This window comes from Peromyscus eremicus, chromosome 15 (genome assembly GCF_949786415.1).
Source record: "Peromyscus eremicus chromosome 15, PerEre_H2_v1, whole genome shotgun sequence".
Taxonomy (NCBI): Eukaryota; Metazoa; Chordata; class Mammalia; order Rodentia; family Cricetidae; genus Peromyscus; species Peromyscus eremicus.
In genome coordinates this window covers 58,556,448-58,572,061 of record NC_081431.1, presented here as the reverse complement: position 1 = coordinate 58,572,061, position 15,614 = coordinate 58,556,448, and the positions used below count along the sequence as shown (strand labels likewise).

Sequence of the window (15,614 nt, the reverse complement as noted above, 5' to 3'; positions counted from 1 at the left end):
GCTGCAGAGCGCCCCATAGCCCCGTGGCAGGCTGGCTTTCTCCGTGCTCCTCACAGTGGGGCTTCAGGAGGGCTCCCGCTGTCCTGGTAAGACTGCAACACCTTCTCCAGCGGTCCGGGCGCAGGAGAGACAGGCAGAGGAGCAGCACATCTCCCCACCTATCAATCATACAGGAGGAGACAGGTGCAGCTGGGCCTGGCAGCCTCCCAGGCAAAGACAAAAGACTCCTTTTCAGCGAGGGGTGAAGGGCAGGGAAGCCATAGCTTAGCTTCCCTGCGGCCCTCACAAGTTGCTGTGGGGTCACAAAGGCTAAGGGGCCCAGGACTGAACTTGAGTCCTCAGACTTAGCTCCACCTGTGCTCAGTCATCATCCCTAAGCTACTGCCCCTTCCTATGTCTCCGTCTCCTCATCCACGAGGCGGTTGACCAGACTCTGCCCAGATTTAAATCTCTATGGTGTATCAACTGGAAGACGTCCACAAAGTCCTGAAGGAACCAGAAAAGCCACAGATACCCAGTGCTACCTGCCATCTTACCCTCTGCTTGGGACAAAGCCCTGGCTTGAGTAGCAAGCGGGGCTTTGTGAAGCTGGGAAAGAACACCTATTGCAGTCAACTCTTCGAATGTCACCACACACCAGTGTGCTGACTGGGACCAGGCAGAGACACTGGCCGTTGCCCATGAGCTATTGGGAAGCAGGGCTAGAGGGGCTGCTGTGCCCAGGCTACAGTGTGTCCACAGAGCTTCCCGTCTTTCAAAAGACATCTAGAAGCAGGGCGGTGGTGGCGCACGCCTTTAATCCCAGCACTCTGGAGGCAGAGGCAGGCAGATCTCTGTGAGTTCGAGGCCAGTCTGGTCTACAGAGTGAGTTCCAGGACAGGCACCAAAACTACACAGAGAAACCCTGTCTCGAAAAACCAAAAAAAAAAAAAAATCAAAAGACATCTAGATAGAAATTACTGTTAAAACATTAGCAGCTGGACTGGAGAGATGGCTCAGTGGTTAGGAGCACTGGCTGCTCTTCCAGAGGACTTTGGTTCAGTTCCCAGCACCCACATGGTGACTCACGATGGTCTGTGACTCCAGTTCCTCAGGATCTGATATCCTCTTCTGATCTCCACAGACAATAGGTACACATGGGTTCACAGATATACATGCAGGTAAAACATCCATACACATAAAATAATAAAATAATAAAAATTAAAACAGAAACAAAATACTGGCAACCAAGTTCATGATTTGAAAAAAAAAAAAAAAAAAAACAACCATGTGGGCCAAATAAAATGTATCTCCAGGTCATTCTGCTCACAGGCTGCCAGCTTGGAACCTTGACCATGACAAGTTTTGACAGATCTTTTCAGTCACAAGAAGACAAGGATTAGGTGACATAAAGGGACACAGGTCCAAAGCTAAGGGACTTCCATTGGTGATGTAATAGTGCAGCGAGCCCATTGCCCCTGTGACGGTCCCTTGTGTGCTTGAACCCTCGGTCTCCAGACGGGAGTGCCGTTTGGAAACATCACGGAACTCTTAGGAGGAAAAGCCTCGGGAGGTGAAATAAGTCGTAGGGGTGGCCTTTGAAATTTCACAGTCTGGCCTCACTAACTGTTCTTTCTCTACTTCCTGGTGCAAATGTGATATGGTCAGCCAGCTTCCTGCTCCTGTGCCACGGCTCCCTTACCTTCTGCCCCGTCTTTCCCACCAGAATGGTCCGGGACTATAAGCCAAAATCATTCCTTTCTCTGGTAAGTTGTTTTGTCGATGTATTTTTATCAGAGCAGCAGAAAAGAAATTAATACAGATGCTTAGTACCGATTATCAGTGGGAGGGTATCCATAATTGTCTAAAAAATGAGCCTCGGGTCCCTGTGAGAAATTATCCAGATTAGATTATCCTCTAGTCTGTCTTGGAGGGATTTTCTTGATCGGGTTAACTGAGGTAGGAAGGTCCTCCCTAAAAGTGGGCAGCACCATTCCCCGGGCTGGGGCCCTAGACTTTATACAAAGGAGAAGCCAGCTGAACACCAGCGTTTACCTCCCCCTTCTCCCTGACTACTAAAGCAAAGCGGCCAGCGGCCTCATGTTCCGACCGTCTTCACTTCTCTGCCATGACGGACTGTACCCTGGAACTGAGAACCAAAAATGTCCCTCCTTCCCTAAGTCGCTTTTGACAGGGTATTTTATCACAGTGACACACTCAGAAGAAATACAATACCTAAATTCAGTGCCAGATTCACTGTAAGCCTCCTTAGTTAACACAGAGAACTCAGCAAGCCCAAAGACAAGCAAGGATACTCGGAGAGAGAGGAAACTCTCAAAGATGATGCTAATGAAAAGTGACTTGTGCCCTAAGGGTTAAAAGTGACAGGACCAAATTCACAAACCGCAGAATGAGACAAGAACATGGGAGCATTTCATAACCGGGAAACCTATTACTACCCAGAACGGGCCCTGGAAAGAGACAAGGGGCCCCTCCATTTCTGAAGACAGAGCCCCAGGGCTTGAGGAGATGCCACATCAAGGAGGCAGCCCTGGCTCCAGCCCGGCTCACCGATGAAAGCTGTCCACCATCTTGAGGTGGACCCGCAGGTCCTTCTTGGTGAGGTGGTCCAGCATGCGCGCGTCCACCAGGCACTCCATGAAGTAACTGCGGTACTGAGGGAGTCCCAGGCTGGGCAGCCATTCATTTCCAATCCATTCGTGATTCATGTCTCCATAGGCCAGGGTCTGGGGACATGAGAAGGAAGAGGACATGGGGAGGGGGGCGGTGCCAGTAGGTTACAGGTGGCGTATCTGTTTGGGAGAAATACCAATCCACCCTCCATCCATGAGAGAGGGCAAGCTGTTCAGTAATACTTCAGCTTCTTCGCACTAAGGAACTGGTCGTGGTGGGAAGTGATAGAGTATTTCAGGATCTCACGATGACCCAGTTCTGCTCAGGTACCAACTGTCCACACCAGCGAACAAGAGCAACTGCCCAAGGAGTAGAAAAACAGGCCTTCCTGTCACCTCCGCATGTGTAGTGGTGTGTGGATAACCTGCCTCCCCTATCTCAGCTAGTCTCCAGCCTGCTGAGCCAGAGGAAAGGCTTACAGTGGCTCTGGTGAACGGCTAGCTTCACAGTCCAGGGAATGAGACACAAAGCAATGGGCAGCAGCCTGTGACTGAACAGCCGGCTTGTTTCCCTAAGGCCTGGCCATCCCTCCAGGCACCCTCCAGGCCCTTTGTCCATGTCCCCACTCACACGGCAACCTGTCTCACGATGCCCACACTATGCGGCGGGCATTGTCTCTGGATGAGAGCCAACGGGCTCCTTGACCACTGGGCTTCAGAAAGGTTCAGTCTTGAGAGCAGCCCTCTACCACCTCCCCCTTAACTGCCGGATGTTTCCAGACTGAAAAGTTCTATTTTTAAAGGAAATGTTACAGGCCGGTAAATGTAAAACTGTATGCCACACATGTTCACTTCCAAGCATACAAAGGAGGTTATCCTCCATGGTCAGCATCGGAGTTCAGACCTAGCACAGCCTCTGCCCTTTCCTTCCCCTGGGCCCTGTTCCCCACCGCCCTTCCCACATGAAACTGCTATACTCTATTTTCTACATCCTTCTGCTCTAAGAAAAGAGGCTTTACAATCACCAGTGTATACGTTTGCTGAACAATACACTAGCTCTGTGTGTGTGCTGATTGATCAGATTCTACGAGGCCATCAGGATTAGCACTTTTCACTTAGCATTACACTCCTGATTCCTCTGGTGTTGCATCATGGGAATGTGCTGTCACTGGTGTGGCTGGAGACTGTGAGCATGGCCGCCCTGCCTCATTCTCCACCGTGGTAGCAACTATCCCACGCTGTCCCTGTGTTTGTCCACACTGTCCTTTCCTTCTGTTCATTAATGTTATTCTTTCACTCCTTTAGAAAGTATAGAAAGGCCGATCTTGTAGATGCTCAATAAATACGTGCTCATGAGGGAAACGAGTGAAAGATTCATTCCCCAGGGCGTCCTTTGGAAGGACAAGGAATGTGAGAAAATTGTATGAATCTAAGTCTCATCGTTTACAAGAAGAGTCAAACTGTGGAAGGTCTGGCAGGCTGGAGGCCCAGCCCCCCCAGGGCTTCTCACTTGCCATCCTTCGAAAGCAGAAGAGGAATGGAATAGGAGTTTGGGGGGAAAGAAGGAACTTGGTCCAGGCCTCCGGGTGTGACATGCACACACTGGACTCGGCCAGCTGTGCCATTCAGAGAGCCCGGTGAAGGAGACTGCTCTGACCTTCTGAGAGTAGTTCTGAGGAGGGACGGAGGGAGGGAGGGAGGGGTCTTACCTGGGCCCAGCTGCCCTCCTCACTGTCCTAGCAGGAACCAGTGCCGCATGTCAGGGAAGACACGAAAGTCAAGAAACCTGGAGCCTCCACCCAGGCTCCCAAAAGAGGGGAAAAGACGCCCCTGGAGCTCATGGGGAACCAGGACAAGCTTGTTGGGACAGTTGAGAAAGCCGGTACATACATGCATGTTCGCGGTGAGGGTAACAAATTTGTGTGGCAAAAACACACTTCCATGGTTCCCAGGCTTGCCTGGGGGTGAACAAGATGCCAGACATTTCCATCCTTCCCTCCTACTCCAAGCACCAAGCCAAGAACAGGGAGCTTGTGACTCAGACCCATAACAGGGCGGAACCAGCCCAAAGCTGTTAAGGGTCTTCTGACCCCTGGTACAGAGCCTCCAATGTACACAACAATGATTCCCAATCTCATCTTGTGCTCCCGCAATCCACCCGCTGAGGACAGACCCGGGCAGCATCAGGGATGCAGGTTTCCTCCAGCCCCTCTGGCTTCCCATACTCTTCACTTAACTTCATGGTGTCGCTAGTGCTTGGGCCAAGGGGCAGACTCACTGTTTTGGTAGATGTTGCCAGAGTTTCCATCTCTTCATGGGTCACCCAGACATTCCCTGAAGACTGCAGGCAGAGAGGAAAGCACCCTGGTCCTGGATGTGCCCCACGCCCACCCCAAGATCCCCAGCAGGAGTCCCCAAGTACAACTCTCCCTTCTCCTGACTCCTCCCATGGGCCCAGCCCATAGCTCCCCAGTTCTAAGCAGTCCATCCTAGAAGCTATCCAGAGATCTGCAGTTATTGTCAGGTAGGCATGGAGAAATGGAGCCTATGGGTGGCCCACAGAAGGCAGGGAACCAGACCCGCTGGGATCCTCCTACAATCGACATTGTACTCTCCCGAACACCAGAGCGGGACTTCTGTGGATATGGGAAATTAAGGTAGAGCTCAATGTTCCCTCTTCCCGCAGGCCACCGGGAGACTGTATAAACAGTATGTCAGGACCTTTGTAGACCCGAGGGTGAAGGAGGCTACTCACAGTCCTGGAGGTAGGTGGGGCTGAGGGGCTAGTCAGTGACACCATCTCCTGGATGGCCAAGCGGAGCTTGAGCCGGTGCAGGGCGTTGCTGATGCCGATTTCCCGCTGGATCTCCGTGTCCGACAGGGCGGACATGATGGCGCCGCTCTTGACATTGGCCCGGCAGGCCGCCACGTACCAGGCCGGCATGCCCACCCAGAGCTGCAGACATGGAGCACAGGAGAGCGGCTCAGCATCACTTGGGTGGCTACTCCTAGGGCAGTCTGATGGAAGAGCCAGTCTGCCTGTGAAAGACTGACGCCTCTGGGATCTGTTGCCTTACTCCTGGTACGGCACATACATATTTATCTGGGAAAGTTATAGGGGCACCATGCCTGCTGCTCAGGAGTCCTCATCCCACCAAACAAAGAGGAACGCAAACCCTAAGAGCAGACACAAGAGACTTAAGTTCAGAGAGGACTAGCCCGACTCGGGGAGGGATGGGGAGACCGACAAACCTACCCCACGTGGTCTTCCCTCCAGATCCCAGAGCATCTCCCCTGCCCAGCCTCACCTCCAGCCAGGAGACCACCGTGGGGCCATCCCATTGAGCAAAGGGCATTCCTTTTCGGCGAGCATCTTCAAGCAGCTGGTGTCTTGGGGGAGGAACAACAGGCTCACTAGTTTTTTTTTTTTTTCTCTCAACCAGGCTGACTCCTGGGGACCACTCCAGGCTGGGCCAAGAGCTGGCATTCGTACTTCCCCAGCTCCCCACCCTTGAATTCTTCTGCTCTATGCCTGAAGCAATATGAAACTTCGAAGTGGGGCAGGAACACCCTCCATGCCCACAGTGCTCTCACACCTCACACACACTGACTTAGCCATCTCCATGTGCCCTGCAAGAGAACCATGGATCCCAAATTACTCTCCAACAGCCCTCTCACTTCCTGGTCCCTAGGATCATCATGAGACCCTGCTCTCAACTCAGGACTGCGCGGACGTACCCGCGTGGCCCGAGCCTCACTGGGCTCTGTCTCTCTGAGCTCAGTCTATGACAGAACATGGGAAGGGAAGCAGCCGGCGGCCTGGGCCACCCTAGTAGCGCCTGCTCTGAGGCTCTTACTTCTTTTTCAGCCGCCGGTCCTTCTCTGCCTGGGTCCCCAGCTTGGCAGGTACCATTGGTTCCTGCAGACTGAGCTCCGAGTCTGCCAGCAGAACTGGAAAGGAAGACATGGGCATGTCAGCAGCCATTTTGCTTCTGCCCTGGCCTGGACCAAGAAAACAGAGAAGCAGCAGCAGATGCCTCCAAGCATAGAGTACCCCAACCAAATCTGAAGGGTCCCTGCATATTCCAGGGGCTGTCTCCCAAAGTCTCTGCCTTCCAGGCAGCCCCAGAGTGACACCAGTCGGTTAACCTGGGGATCCTCAGCCCTAGGAGTGTTTTCCAGAGAGATGGACCCAAGTTGTCCCACTCCAGAATCCTAGACAGAGGCCCTGACTTCTCTAAGCCAGGGTGCAAAGCACACCCCAAGTAAATATGAATAGACATGGGCAAGAATTCAGAAACAACTCTCCTGACTTGATAAAGAAACTCTTGGGCAAAATCAAAATCTGTCTATACTCATTGCACACCCCTTTCTCTCCCTCTCTCCTTCTCCGGCCCCACCTCCCCCCCCCCATCCCTGTCTCTGTGTGTGTCTGTCTGTCTGTCTCTCTCTGTGCCCGCCACCACATGCATGCATTTCACAACAGTCTCACTCCATGTGTGCTCACTGCACACACACACACACACACACACACACACACACACACCCTGAGTGTGCTCTTGCACACCAGCCTACTTCTCCAGGTGCAATTACTTGCACACACTACAAAGTCTGTGTGCTCATCATTCTCTCCTGTTGATGATCTCCCTGGAGAATCCCTGAGAAAGGGCACTGTCACTGAAGTCACCGCAGGCCTGGTCACTGGTTCACATGGCAGCAGAAATTGCTGCTCTGTGACCCTGACAAGCTTGGGTGTCAGCGTTGTGTGAGGAACAAGAAATCCCACAACTTCTCCCAACACGCCTCAGCCACCAGGCAGACCTTCCTGAGGCTGGCTCCGTACACCCTGCCTGCCCGCTTTGCCCTACTCCCGGGCTGAGACGCTCACACCTCGAGCAGAGACAGCCACCCTCCAGCCTTCCTCTTCACTCAGATACCTGTGTTCTGATTCATGCCTTCCCTGGGATGTGGAGTCGGGGAAGGTCTAACTATGCAGTTGGGTCCAAAGGTTCCTCCTTCGGATCCAGTTCCTCCCCGAGTGATTCACAATGTTCCCACTGCTCTGAGGGACCTCTAACTTTCTTCTTAGACTCAGGCACTGGTCTGGGCTAGCCATCCATTCCTCTGACCCATCTCTTCCTCCTCTACCAGAGCAGACAGTGCACACACAGCCCTCTTCCCCATGTCTTTCCCTTCCTCAAGCTGCACCCTCTCCCAAGAGTCCCTTCTTGTCTTAGCTACATTCTATGAGGCCGCAAGCCTCAGCTCAAGAGCTGCCCAGGGAAGGAAGCCTGTCCCCGTCCCCAGGCCTTCCACAGCTACTGCTGCGTCCTGAAGCACCCAGGCCATCTCCACTATCACGGTGTTTGGAATAATCTCCTGTTTTTCCCTTTCCATTGGCTGCCAGGCCCCCTGAAGAGCTGTGGCGCCATCCACTTGTACTGTGCTGAACTGGGGTCACTCGGTGTGTGAACAAATGATGGGGAAATGACGGAAGAAGAGGAGGGGGAGGAAGGGAAGAGAGGAGAGAAGAAGTGGAGCAAGGGAAGGAGAAAGCAGACGTCTATTGTGTGCCTCCCACATGCCACACATGATCAAAGTTTGTGCCGCCACACCACGGCGACAGAAGACTCACTCCTGCCCAACCACCTTCTCCAAGAGAAAGGCTACTAGGCCAGAGAGTCTGTAAGCCCAGCATTCAGGATGCAGAGGCAGGAGGATTGCCATGAGTTTAAAGCCACCCTGGGCTACAGAGCAAGTACCAGGCCAGTCAAGGCTACACAGCAAGAAAGACTCTATCACACACACACACACACAAACACACACACATACACTTATATAAACAAACAACAACAACAACAACAACAAAAAACCACATTAAGTTATAATTAGAACCCAGCCTGGTAGCTCAGGCCTGTAATCCCAGCTATTGAGAAGCCGAGGCAGAAGGATCATAAGTTCAAGGCTAGTATGGACTACAGAGTGAATTTCAAGGCCAGCTTGGACAACATAGTGAAACCCAGTCTTAAAATAAACAAAGGGCTAGGGCTAGAGCCCAGTGGTGGAGCACTTGTCTGAGGTAGCACTTGCCCTGAATCCAATCCCTTGTAATGAAACAAACTAAGCAAGTCTCATACTGAGTCCTGTGAAAACCAGATGTACTTAGAAGGAAGATCTGGTGGAGATCCCACTCTTAAGAGCTAGGACAGCTGCCCTGCAGGTCCTACAGTGCACATCAGAAAAGCTCTAAAGTGGAAGCAGCGTCTGCAGGGAGCCAACTTTGACTCTATACGACTCCCCACTGTGACACGCCAGGTCGGTGGCCACCAGCCACTGCCTGGCACTCTTAGGCACAGGCGCTCACCACCTCATGAGGCAACCCGGCCCAGCACGACACAGCTCTAAGAAAACCTCCGTCTCTCCAGTCAAAAGCCGTTGGCAATCGGTTCACACCCACAGGCCTGAGAGACGGGCGAACAAGGCTGGACAGAGGCAGACCCTCCAGCTGCTGACGCCCAGTGCCCACCCAGCCCTCCGCTGGGAAGGGGGCAGAGACCATGGCCTGTAGCATCCCGACTCAGCTGGATCAGCCTGCCCTTCTCCTTCTTCCCAAACAGGCGGCCAATGGAGGACTTGATGCCCTTGCGCTTGGCACCCTTGTGCAGGGGTTCCTGGCTGCTGTTGCTGCTGCTGGGGTTGCTGTCCTGACCCTCCAAGGCACTACAGGGTGACAGGCAGGAGGGAGTGAATAAGAAGAAACACACTTCAATTACAGCAAGAGAGACGGAAGTTAGAGTTCAGGAAGGGGATTCAGTTACCAGCGCGGGGGTGGGGGTAAGGGAGTGTGGCCAACGCAGGTGACCAAGGGAGGTGTGGGAACATCCACGCCTGATGGTGTCCCGCAGAAGAATGAGGCAGTCAAGCACCCTTGACAGGTGAGATGCAGCCCCCTCAGAGGCCGTGGGACAGAGGCCGGAAGTGCAGCCTGACCCCCCCGCTTACCTCTTGCCTTCTTCTTGACTCAGGGCTGGGTGGCCAAGCTTCTCTAGCCGCAGCGTCCTGGGTGAGGAAGGAGGAGAAGTCTCACATTTTATGGTGGCTTTATCCTCTCGGTTCTCTTCCCGAGACACTGGCGACTGAACAGACAGTGGAGTTGTCAGGGGGTAGAGGGAGAGAGCTGGGGCCTGCCTACCCAGCCCAGACAAGGCAGGGGATCAGAGAACCGGAGAGCGGAGAGTGCAGCAGAGAGGCCACTCAGACCCCAGGGCTGGGGGCAGAGGCCCAGAGGGAAGGGCCTGGGAGCCGGTAACCCGCTAGTACCTGGGTGCCCGGAAGCACTCACCAGCAGCTTCCTCCTATGTTTTCTTAGGTCGCTGGGCTGAAAAAGAGAAAGAGGAAAAGGTGAGCCTGCTTAGGGTGACAGCAGAGGAGTCAGGGGCTCACACGAGCCTGGGAAAGGTACCACAGCAGGACGGAGCACCTGGAAAGATAAATCATGGCTCCCTCTGAAGAGAGAGCGGCCGGACAATGGGCAGGGCTCTAAGCCTTCTGCGACCATCCAAGGGAGGGAGCAGGGAAGACCTTATAGCCCTTTTCTACCCAGAAGGGCATGCTGGTGACCTAGCATGTCATGTCATGGGAAAAGGATGCCAGAGTGATGGGGAGAGAGAGAAACCAGCCGCCCCCCACCCCATCCCCCGCGCCCCCGCATAAACTCCCCAGCACAGGCCTGTGGTTCCCAGGACCCTCAACCACTGCGCAGACTCACCAGGGTCATGACCCCCATTCGGTCCAGATCCTGGGCAGCACTTCGAGAAGTGAGCTTGGGTGTGGAGCGGCCACTGAGCGGAGGCGATGCGCTGGCCAAGGACAGGGCGGTCAGAGAGGTGGGGATGGAGCCGCGCTTGCGCAGCTGTGTCAGGTTGAGGGCCTCCATGCTGCCGCTGGTCACACGGGTCTCGATTTCCTCAGCACGAAGCTCGGTGGACTCCTTCTCCTCCTGGATCATCCTGCAGGCCAGCACACCAAACCTGGCCATTATCCCGGATGACCAAGCAGGAGGTGGTGCTAGGCGCTGCCCTGCACTCTCCACCCTAGTACCAAAAGTGGCCAACGTCTACAGGCACCACGAGGTTCCCATGGTCTCCTTGGCTAGCCACCTTCGCCTGCTGAACAAAAGCCATTTCTGGGAAGGAGGCATTTTGGTCAACGAACTCTAAACCATCTCAGTGGGAATCCCTGACCTGCACCAGCTACAGGAGTGACCTTGAACCGGTGCTTGGCTCTCTCGGATCTCAGTTTCTCAACAGACGCCATTATTGGGGTCATCTTTGTCAGGAGTGCCCAAACAGGGCTTTTTGTGGTTGTTGTTTGCTGATGCCAACCCCGAATGAGGTTTCCTCTGTTCCACTGTGAATGAGGAGCCTAGGGAGATGGTGTGTTGTGCCCGAGGGGCACTCAGAGAGAGGTGTGCATACCCGTTCACACAGACTGATGGAAAGATGCCAACTGTGCTTCAAAGAGAGGGATGTGGCCTCACTCTGAGATGACACCTTTCCCACTCTGAAGCTGCTCAAATACCGTTTCTTTTGGGGAAAAAAAAATGGTTGTGATAATAAATGGCAGCTATCCCTCGGTTTTACTCGGCAGAGTTGAACACTGGAGTCTTGAATTAGCACGTGTGTCTTAACGCTTTCTCAAATTTGAAAGTCTGACCCCAACAGCCCGTCAGCTTTACCTCGCTGCAGGACAGTGACATCATAAGCTCACTAAAAAGGCAGGGTAAGGAAAGGGTTTTTGACATCTTTCCCTGTCTCCGTTTCTATCTGATGTCTCCTTAGAGATGAAAGGCGTGCCACTGGGGAGCTTCTACCTGAGCTTGGATCCGGGTTCAGCCACTTAACATGTGGCCTTGAGCCACTAAACCCTTCTCAGGCGACCGTAACATTGACCAAGCTCCCACCCTTAGCTGGCTTCTTCACAGTCAGACTGAATAGCAGGAGCACAGACAGTTCCATCGTCCCAAGCCCAGCCACCTCCCAGCCTGGACAGGAGAGATGTCACCTAGAGTCATCTGTAGCCCTGTCCCTTTGGGGTCAGTATTAGTCCAAGTCCTTGCCTGATACCCACGGAGCGTCCCTGGATTGTGGCCCTAAGCTGTAAGATGGGACAGGAGCCAATACTTTTACTGTGTGCCCCAACCCAAAGGGCCCATCCTCCCAGGAACCTTGCAAGCTCCACCCCTACCCAACCTGATCTCCTGGTTGATGGCATCCAGCTGCTCCTGCAGCATCATGGCCAGGGTCTGGGCATCAGAGTGGCCACCAGGTGAGACATCAACTTGAGAGCCCACCAAGCCCCCAGGTTCGTCCTCGTCCACATCAGAGATCTCAGGGTCACTGTCAAAGGCAGGGGTGGCGGTGGCCAACACCCCTGGCAGAGGTGATGGCTTCCAGTCCTTGGCAGACAAAAGGAGCAGTAATAAGATTCCCTGGATAGTTAGGCAGTAGGACCCTGCCTGCCTTCATCTCACGGCATCAGCATTTCTGGAGGCCAGCTGAAAATGTGGGCTGCTGAAAAATGGGCCAGAGAAGGGCTCTAACATAGTCTCTCTGGCTCAAGGCCCCAGTGTCCCCCTTGGGGCTATGTTCTAGCTGCTGCCTCCTTTGCACACAGCTCCTGGGTGGCTGCTGTGTTCTTGTAAACAGCAGAGTAAAGAGTCAGGAGAGGTAGAAAAGAAGAGGTCTTCACACTGTGATCAGACTCGCCTGCCTCCCTGCATGCCTGCCTGCATGCCTCCCTACATGCCTGCCTATATGCCTACCTGACTCCCTACATACCTGCCTGCATGCCTGCCTCCCTACATGCCTCTCTGCCTGCCTGCATGCCTCTGTACATGCCTCTCTCCCTATATGCCTACCTGCATGCCTGCCTCCCTACATCCTTAGCCTGCACGCCTGCCTCCCTACAGGCCTGCTTGCTTGTTTTTTCTTTTATCCATCCTTCTCTCTCTCTCTCTCTCTCTCTCTCTCTCTCTCTCTCTCTCTCTCTCTCTCTCTGTCTTTCCTTCTTTCTTCCTTTGTTTCTTTGTTTCTTTCAATGGGGACTTGACATGTTGCCCCAACTGGCTCACAATCCTGCCTCAGCTTTCCAAGTATACTAACACACCTGCACACCAAACTCAGACCAGGTAGTTCTCAAAGGTGAAGATGAATCTTCCCCACAGACCAGGTGTCCCCTCTTTCTCTATCCACACCTTCCAGAGCCGCAGAGCATGTGAGGACTGGAGGGCGGTGGTTCTCATCTGCTCTTTATCTTTTCTCACAGCCCACCCACCCCCAGCTCCCTGGGGCAACTCAGACACTGGCAGCTGCTTCTCAGGTGCCATTCCCCGGGGCCAGTTAATCTGTCCTCTCCTCTATAAGCCATGCTTTTGTTCCAGGAAGCTTGTTAATTCCATTTTACCCCTGCAACTCCCTCTTGGCCACCAGAAATGAACAGTGCACACCCAGGCACACGCGCACACACTGTTGTGGGGCCTCTGGGACCACTGGCCGTCTTCCACCCCTACCTCTTGCCCACCAGGAGGCTGAGGTGGGGGGTGGGGAGGTCACAGCTGTTGCACCCCAAGGCCGCAGCTGTCATTGACAGAGGAGAAGGCTGGGCCAGGCTTTGCACCGCACGCCAGTCGTCTGTGTAACTGGAGCCAGACACACGGCCGAGCTAACCCCAGATCCCCAGGGAGACCCACACACATACATCCTTCCACCCCTTACCTTGGCAGACTCATCCCTCAGCACCGTATAGCGCCGATGCAGGCCTGGGGGTGCGTGTGTGGCTGTACTCAGAGAGAACCGCACATCTGATGCGCTGCCCACGTGGGACCTTGAGTGGCAGGAGGGAAAAGATGGGCCCTGAAGACTGGCGGCCCCAGTTTACACTCAGAGGGCCCAACGACTGGGGAATGGCCATTTTGGAGAGAAGCAGTCTGGGACACAGCTGTCTCAAACATCAGAAGAGCCTGCCACAGAAGCACAAGGCTCAGCTTCTGCTCTTGTGCTCAGGGGTCAAATTGACCCAGGGGAAAAAGCCGTAGGGAGCAGGGGTCCATTGTGCATAAGCAGGATCTTCTCCTGACAAGAAGTGGATTAGGGTGCTTTCAAAAGGTTGAGCTCCCTGTCAGAGTGGCATTCAAGTGGAGGACCTCGGGCCGTGTGACAGCAGCCACACAGGAGGGCTCTCAGCCTGGGGGACAAAGAGGAATCCAAAGAGATGAGCTCTAAGGGCCTTTTAACTCTGGAGATCTTTGCTTCTCGGTTTTCCCTCTAGCAACTCTCTCCAGGTTTCCTGATCATCTGAACTGAACACCAGGCTAAAGTTCAACCCAGATGTGTCATCCGCATCCCCAGAAAGCTGCACCACAGCTAGAGAATCCGTTCTGGCTGCCCAACATGTCTATTCCAGGCACAAGATTTTAGGGTCCCAGGAACAATGTCTGGGTTAGCCAGAGCCTCCTCTGTGACACTTCCACTCTGTCTTCTCAGCTCAGAAGCCTTGATGGAGCCCCACACAGAGAAGCAACTGATCCTACAATCTATGCTGTGTACCTGCAAAGAGGGAGCTCCCATCCAGAACCCCCACTTCAGTTCTTTGAAAGGTCTAGTGACTTTACAGGCAAAGCCAAGAACTCTCAGTCAGCAAAGAAAGCAAGCAGTAGCTAAGGGCTTGGTGCTTTCTGTGTCAGTTCTCATTCACTGAGAGCCTGTTCCATCTGGCCGACCAACAGGAAAGGAAAAACTGGAACAATCCCAACTCCCTTCTCTTCATCCTCCTCCTTACACAAGAGCAGAATTCCTGGTGAACTCACAGGTCTACCACCTCAGATTTCCAGAGGCCTCTCACCTCCACCCAGCATCCTTCCCCCTCACTGAAGTACTGCCCATACACACACACACACACACACACACACACACACACACACACACACACACATATTTTTCCCTTCACCGCCTTCCTAATAGCTAATGCCCATTTCCCTGAGACATCAAGAGCACTGACTGAAGGGAACAGCATGTCTAAGAGACTGATTTGCAGAGGTGGCCAGGAGCCAAGAACATTCAGCAGCAGCATCCAGTCATCTTGCTCCTCACCCTACCTCACTGAGCTGAGAACTGAGTTCAAGGCCAACTGCTTCACAAAGTATGGCTGCAAGCCCCACTCGCCATGTCTTACGATGCTTTTGGGCAAAGGCATGCTGCAGCCGCAGGAGAAAGACGGCATCTCAACTCCTGACAGGAAGGAGGGTTGCTGCCTCCTTCCACTCTCCCCGATGTCTCTCTGTCCACTGCCTCCTACTTGAACTTGGGTGGTCCTCAGCCCTCAAACAGCAATCCTAGAGACGGTGTCTCAAAAGAAACTACAGTGAGTGGTGAGCTCTCCAGAGGGCCCTGTGGGGTAGGGGAGCACATGTAACTAACTCAGCAGACCCTTCAAGGGTGTGCCCTCTGGCAAGGATCCAGGAAGCACAGCCTACTCCACAGCGGAGAAGGAGTGCCACTGATTCCTTGCCTTCCAGCACCCCCTAGAGGACATGTGCTCCCTTCCTAAGTGCCCACAGGATTTGAAGGACATGAAGAAGGAAGACCCTGACATCCTTCCTGGGCAGTGTTTTGGTGAGGGAATCTCCTTTCTCAGGGTCCATCCAGGACCATAACCCAGCATGCACTGAGTCCCACACTCTAGTACCTGGAGTGGATGCCATCCACAAATGGCCCCCCTCGGCCCTTCAGCTGGTCCAGCTCTTGTCGCAGCTTCTCAATCTCTTCAGACAGGCGGCCCTGTGCCAGGCAGACCCAGGGTAGGACGGGGCCGGGGAGGGGCAGAGAGGGAAGAGTGGAAGTCAGGGGGGGGGGGTAAAGAGGGCGACAGAGTCGGGGAAAGAAGAACGCACTGCAAAGTCCAAAGCCAAGGGCCCCAAGCTAGGGCCACAGATGACACCAAGAA

At 53.9% G+C, this 15,614-nt stretch overlaps 1 protein-coding gene across 1 annotated transcript in view; it reads right to left on the bottom strand.

Annotated features, from left to right (window-relative positions):
• Ppfia4 (PTPRF interacting protein alpha 4) overlaps positions 1-15,614 on the bottom strand; it is a 33,829-nt gene that overhangs the window by 11,545 nt on the left and 6,670 nt on the right. Inside the window, exons 8-19 of the mRNA XM_059280265.1 lie at positions 15,357-15,560; positions 13,388-13,496; positions 11,864-12,069; positions 10,381-10,621; positions 9,955-9,990; positions 9,615-9,748; positions 9,169-9,332; positions 6,470-6,563; positions 5,921-6,002; positions 5,368-5,568; positions 4,891-4,953; positions 2,551-2,726 (exon numbers count right to left, since the gene is read on the bottom strand). Of these exons, the coding sequence (XP_059136248.1) occupies positions 2,551-2,726; positions 4,891-4,953; positions 5,368-5,568; positions 5,921-6,002; positions 6,470-6,563; positions 9,169-9,332; positions 9,615-9,748; positions 9,955-9,990; positions 10,381-10,621; positions 11,864-12,069; positions 13,388-13,496; positions 15,357-15,560 (1,710 nt within the window). The remainder of the gene's footprint in view (positions 1-2,550; positions 2,727-4,890; positions 4,954-5,367; positions 5,569-5,920; positions 6,003-6,469; positions 6,564-9,168; positions 9,333-9,614; positions 9,749-9,954; positions 9,991-10,380; positions 10,622-11,863; positions 12,070-13,387; positions 13,497-15,356; positions 15,561-15,614) is intronic.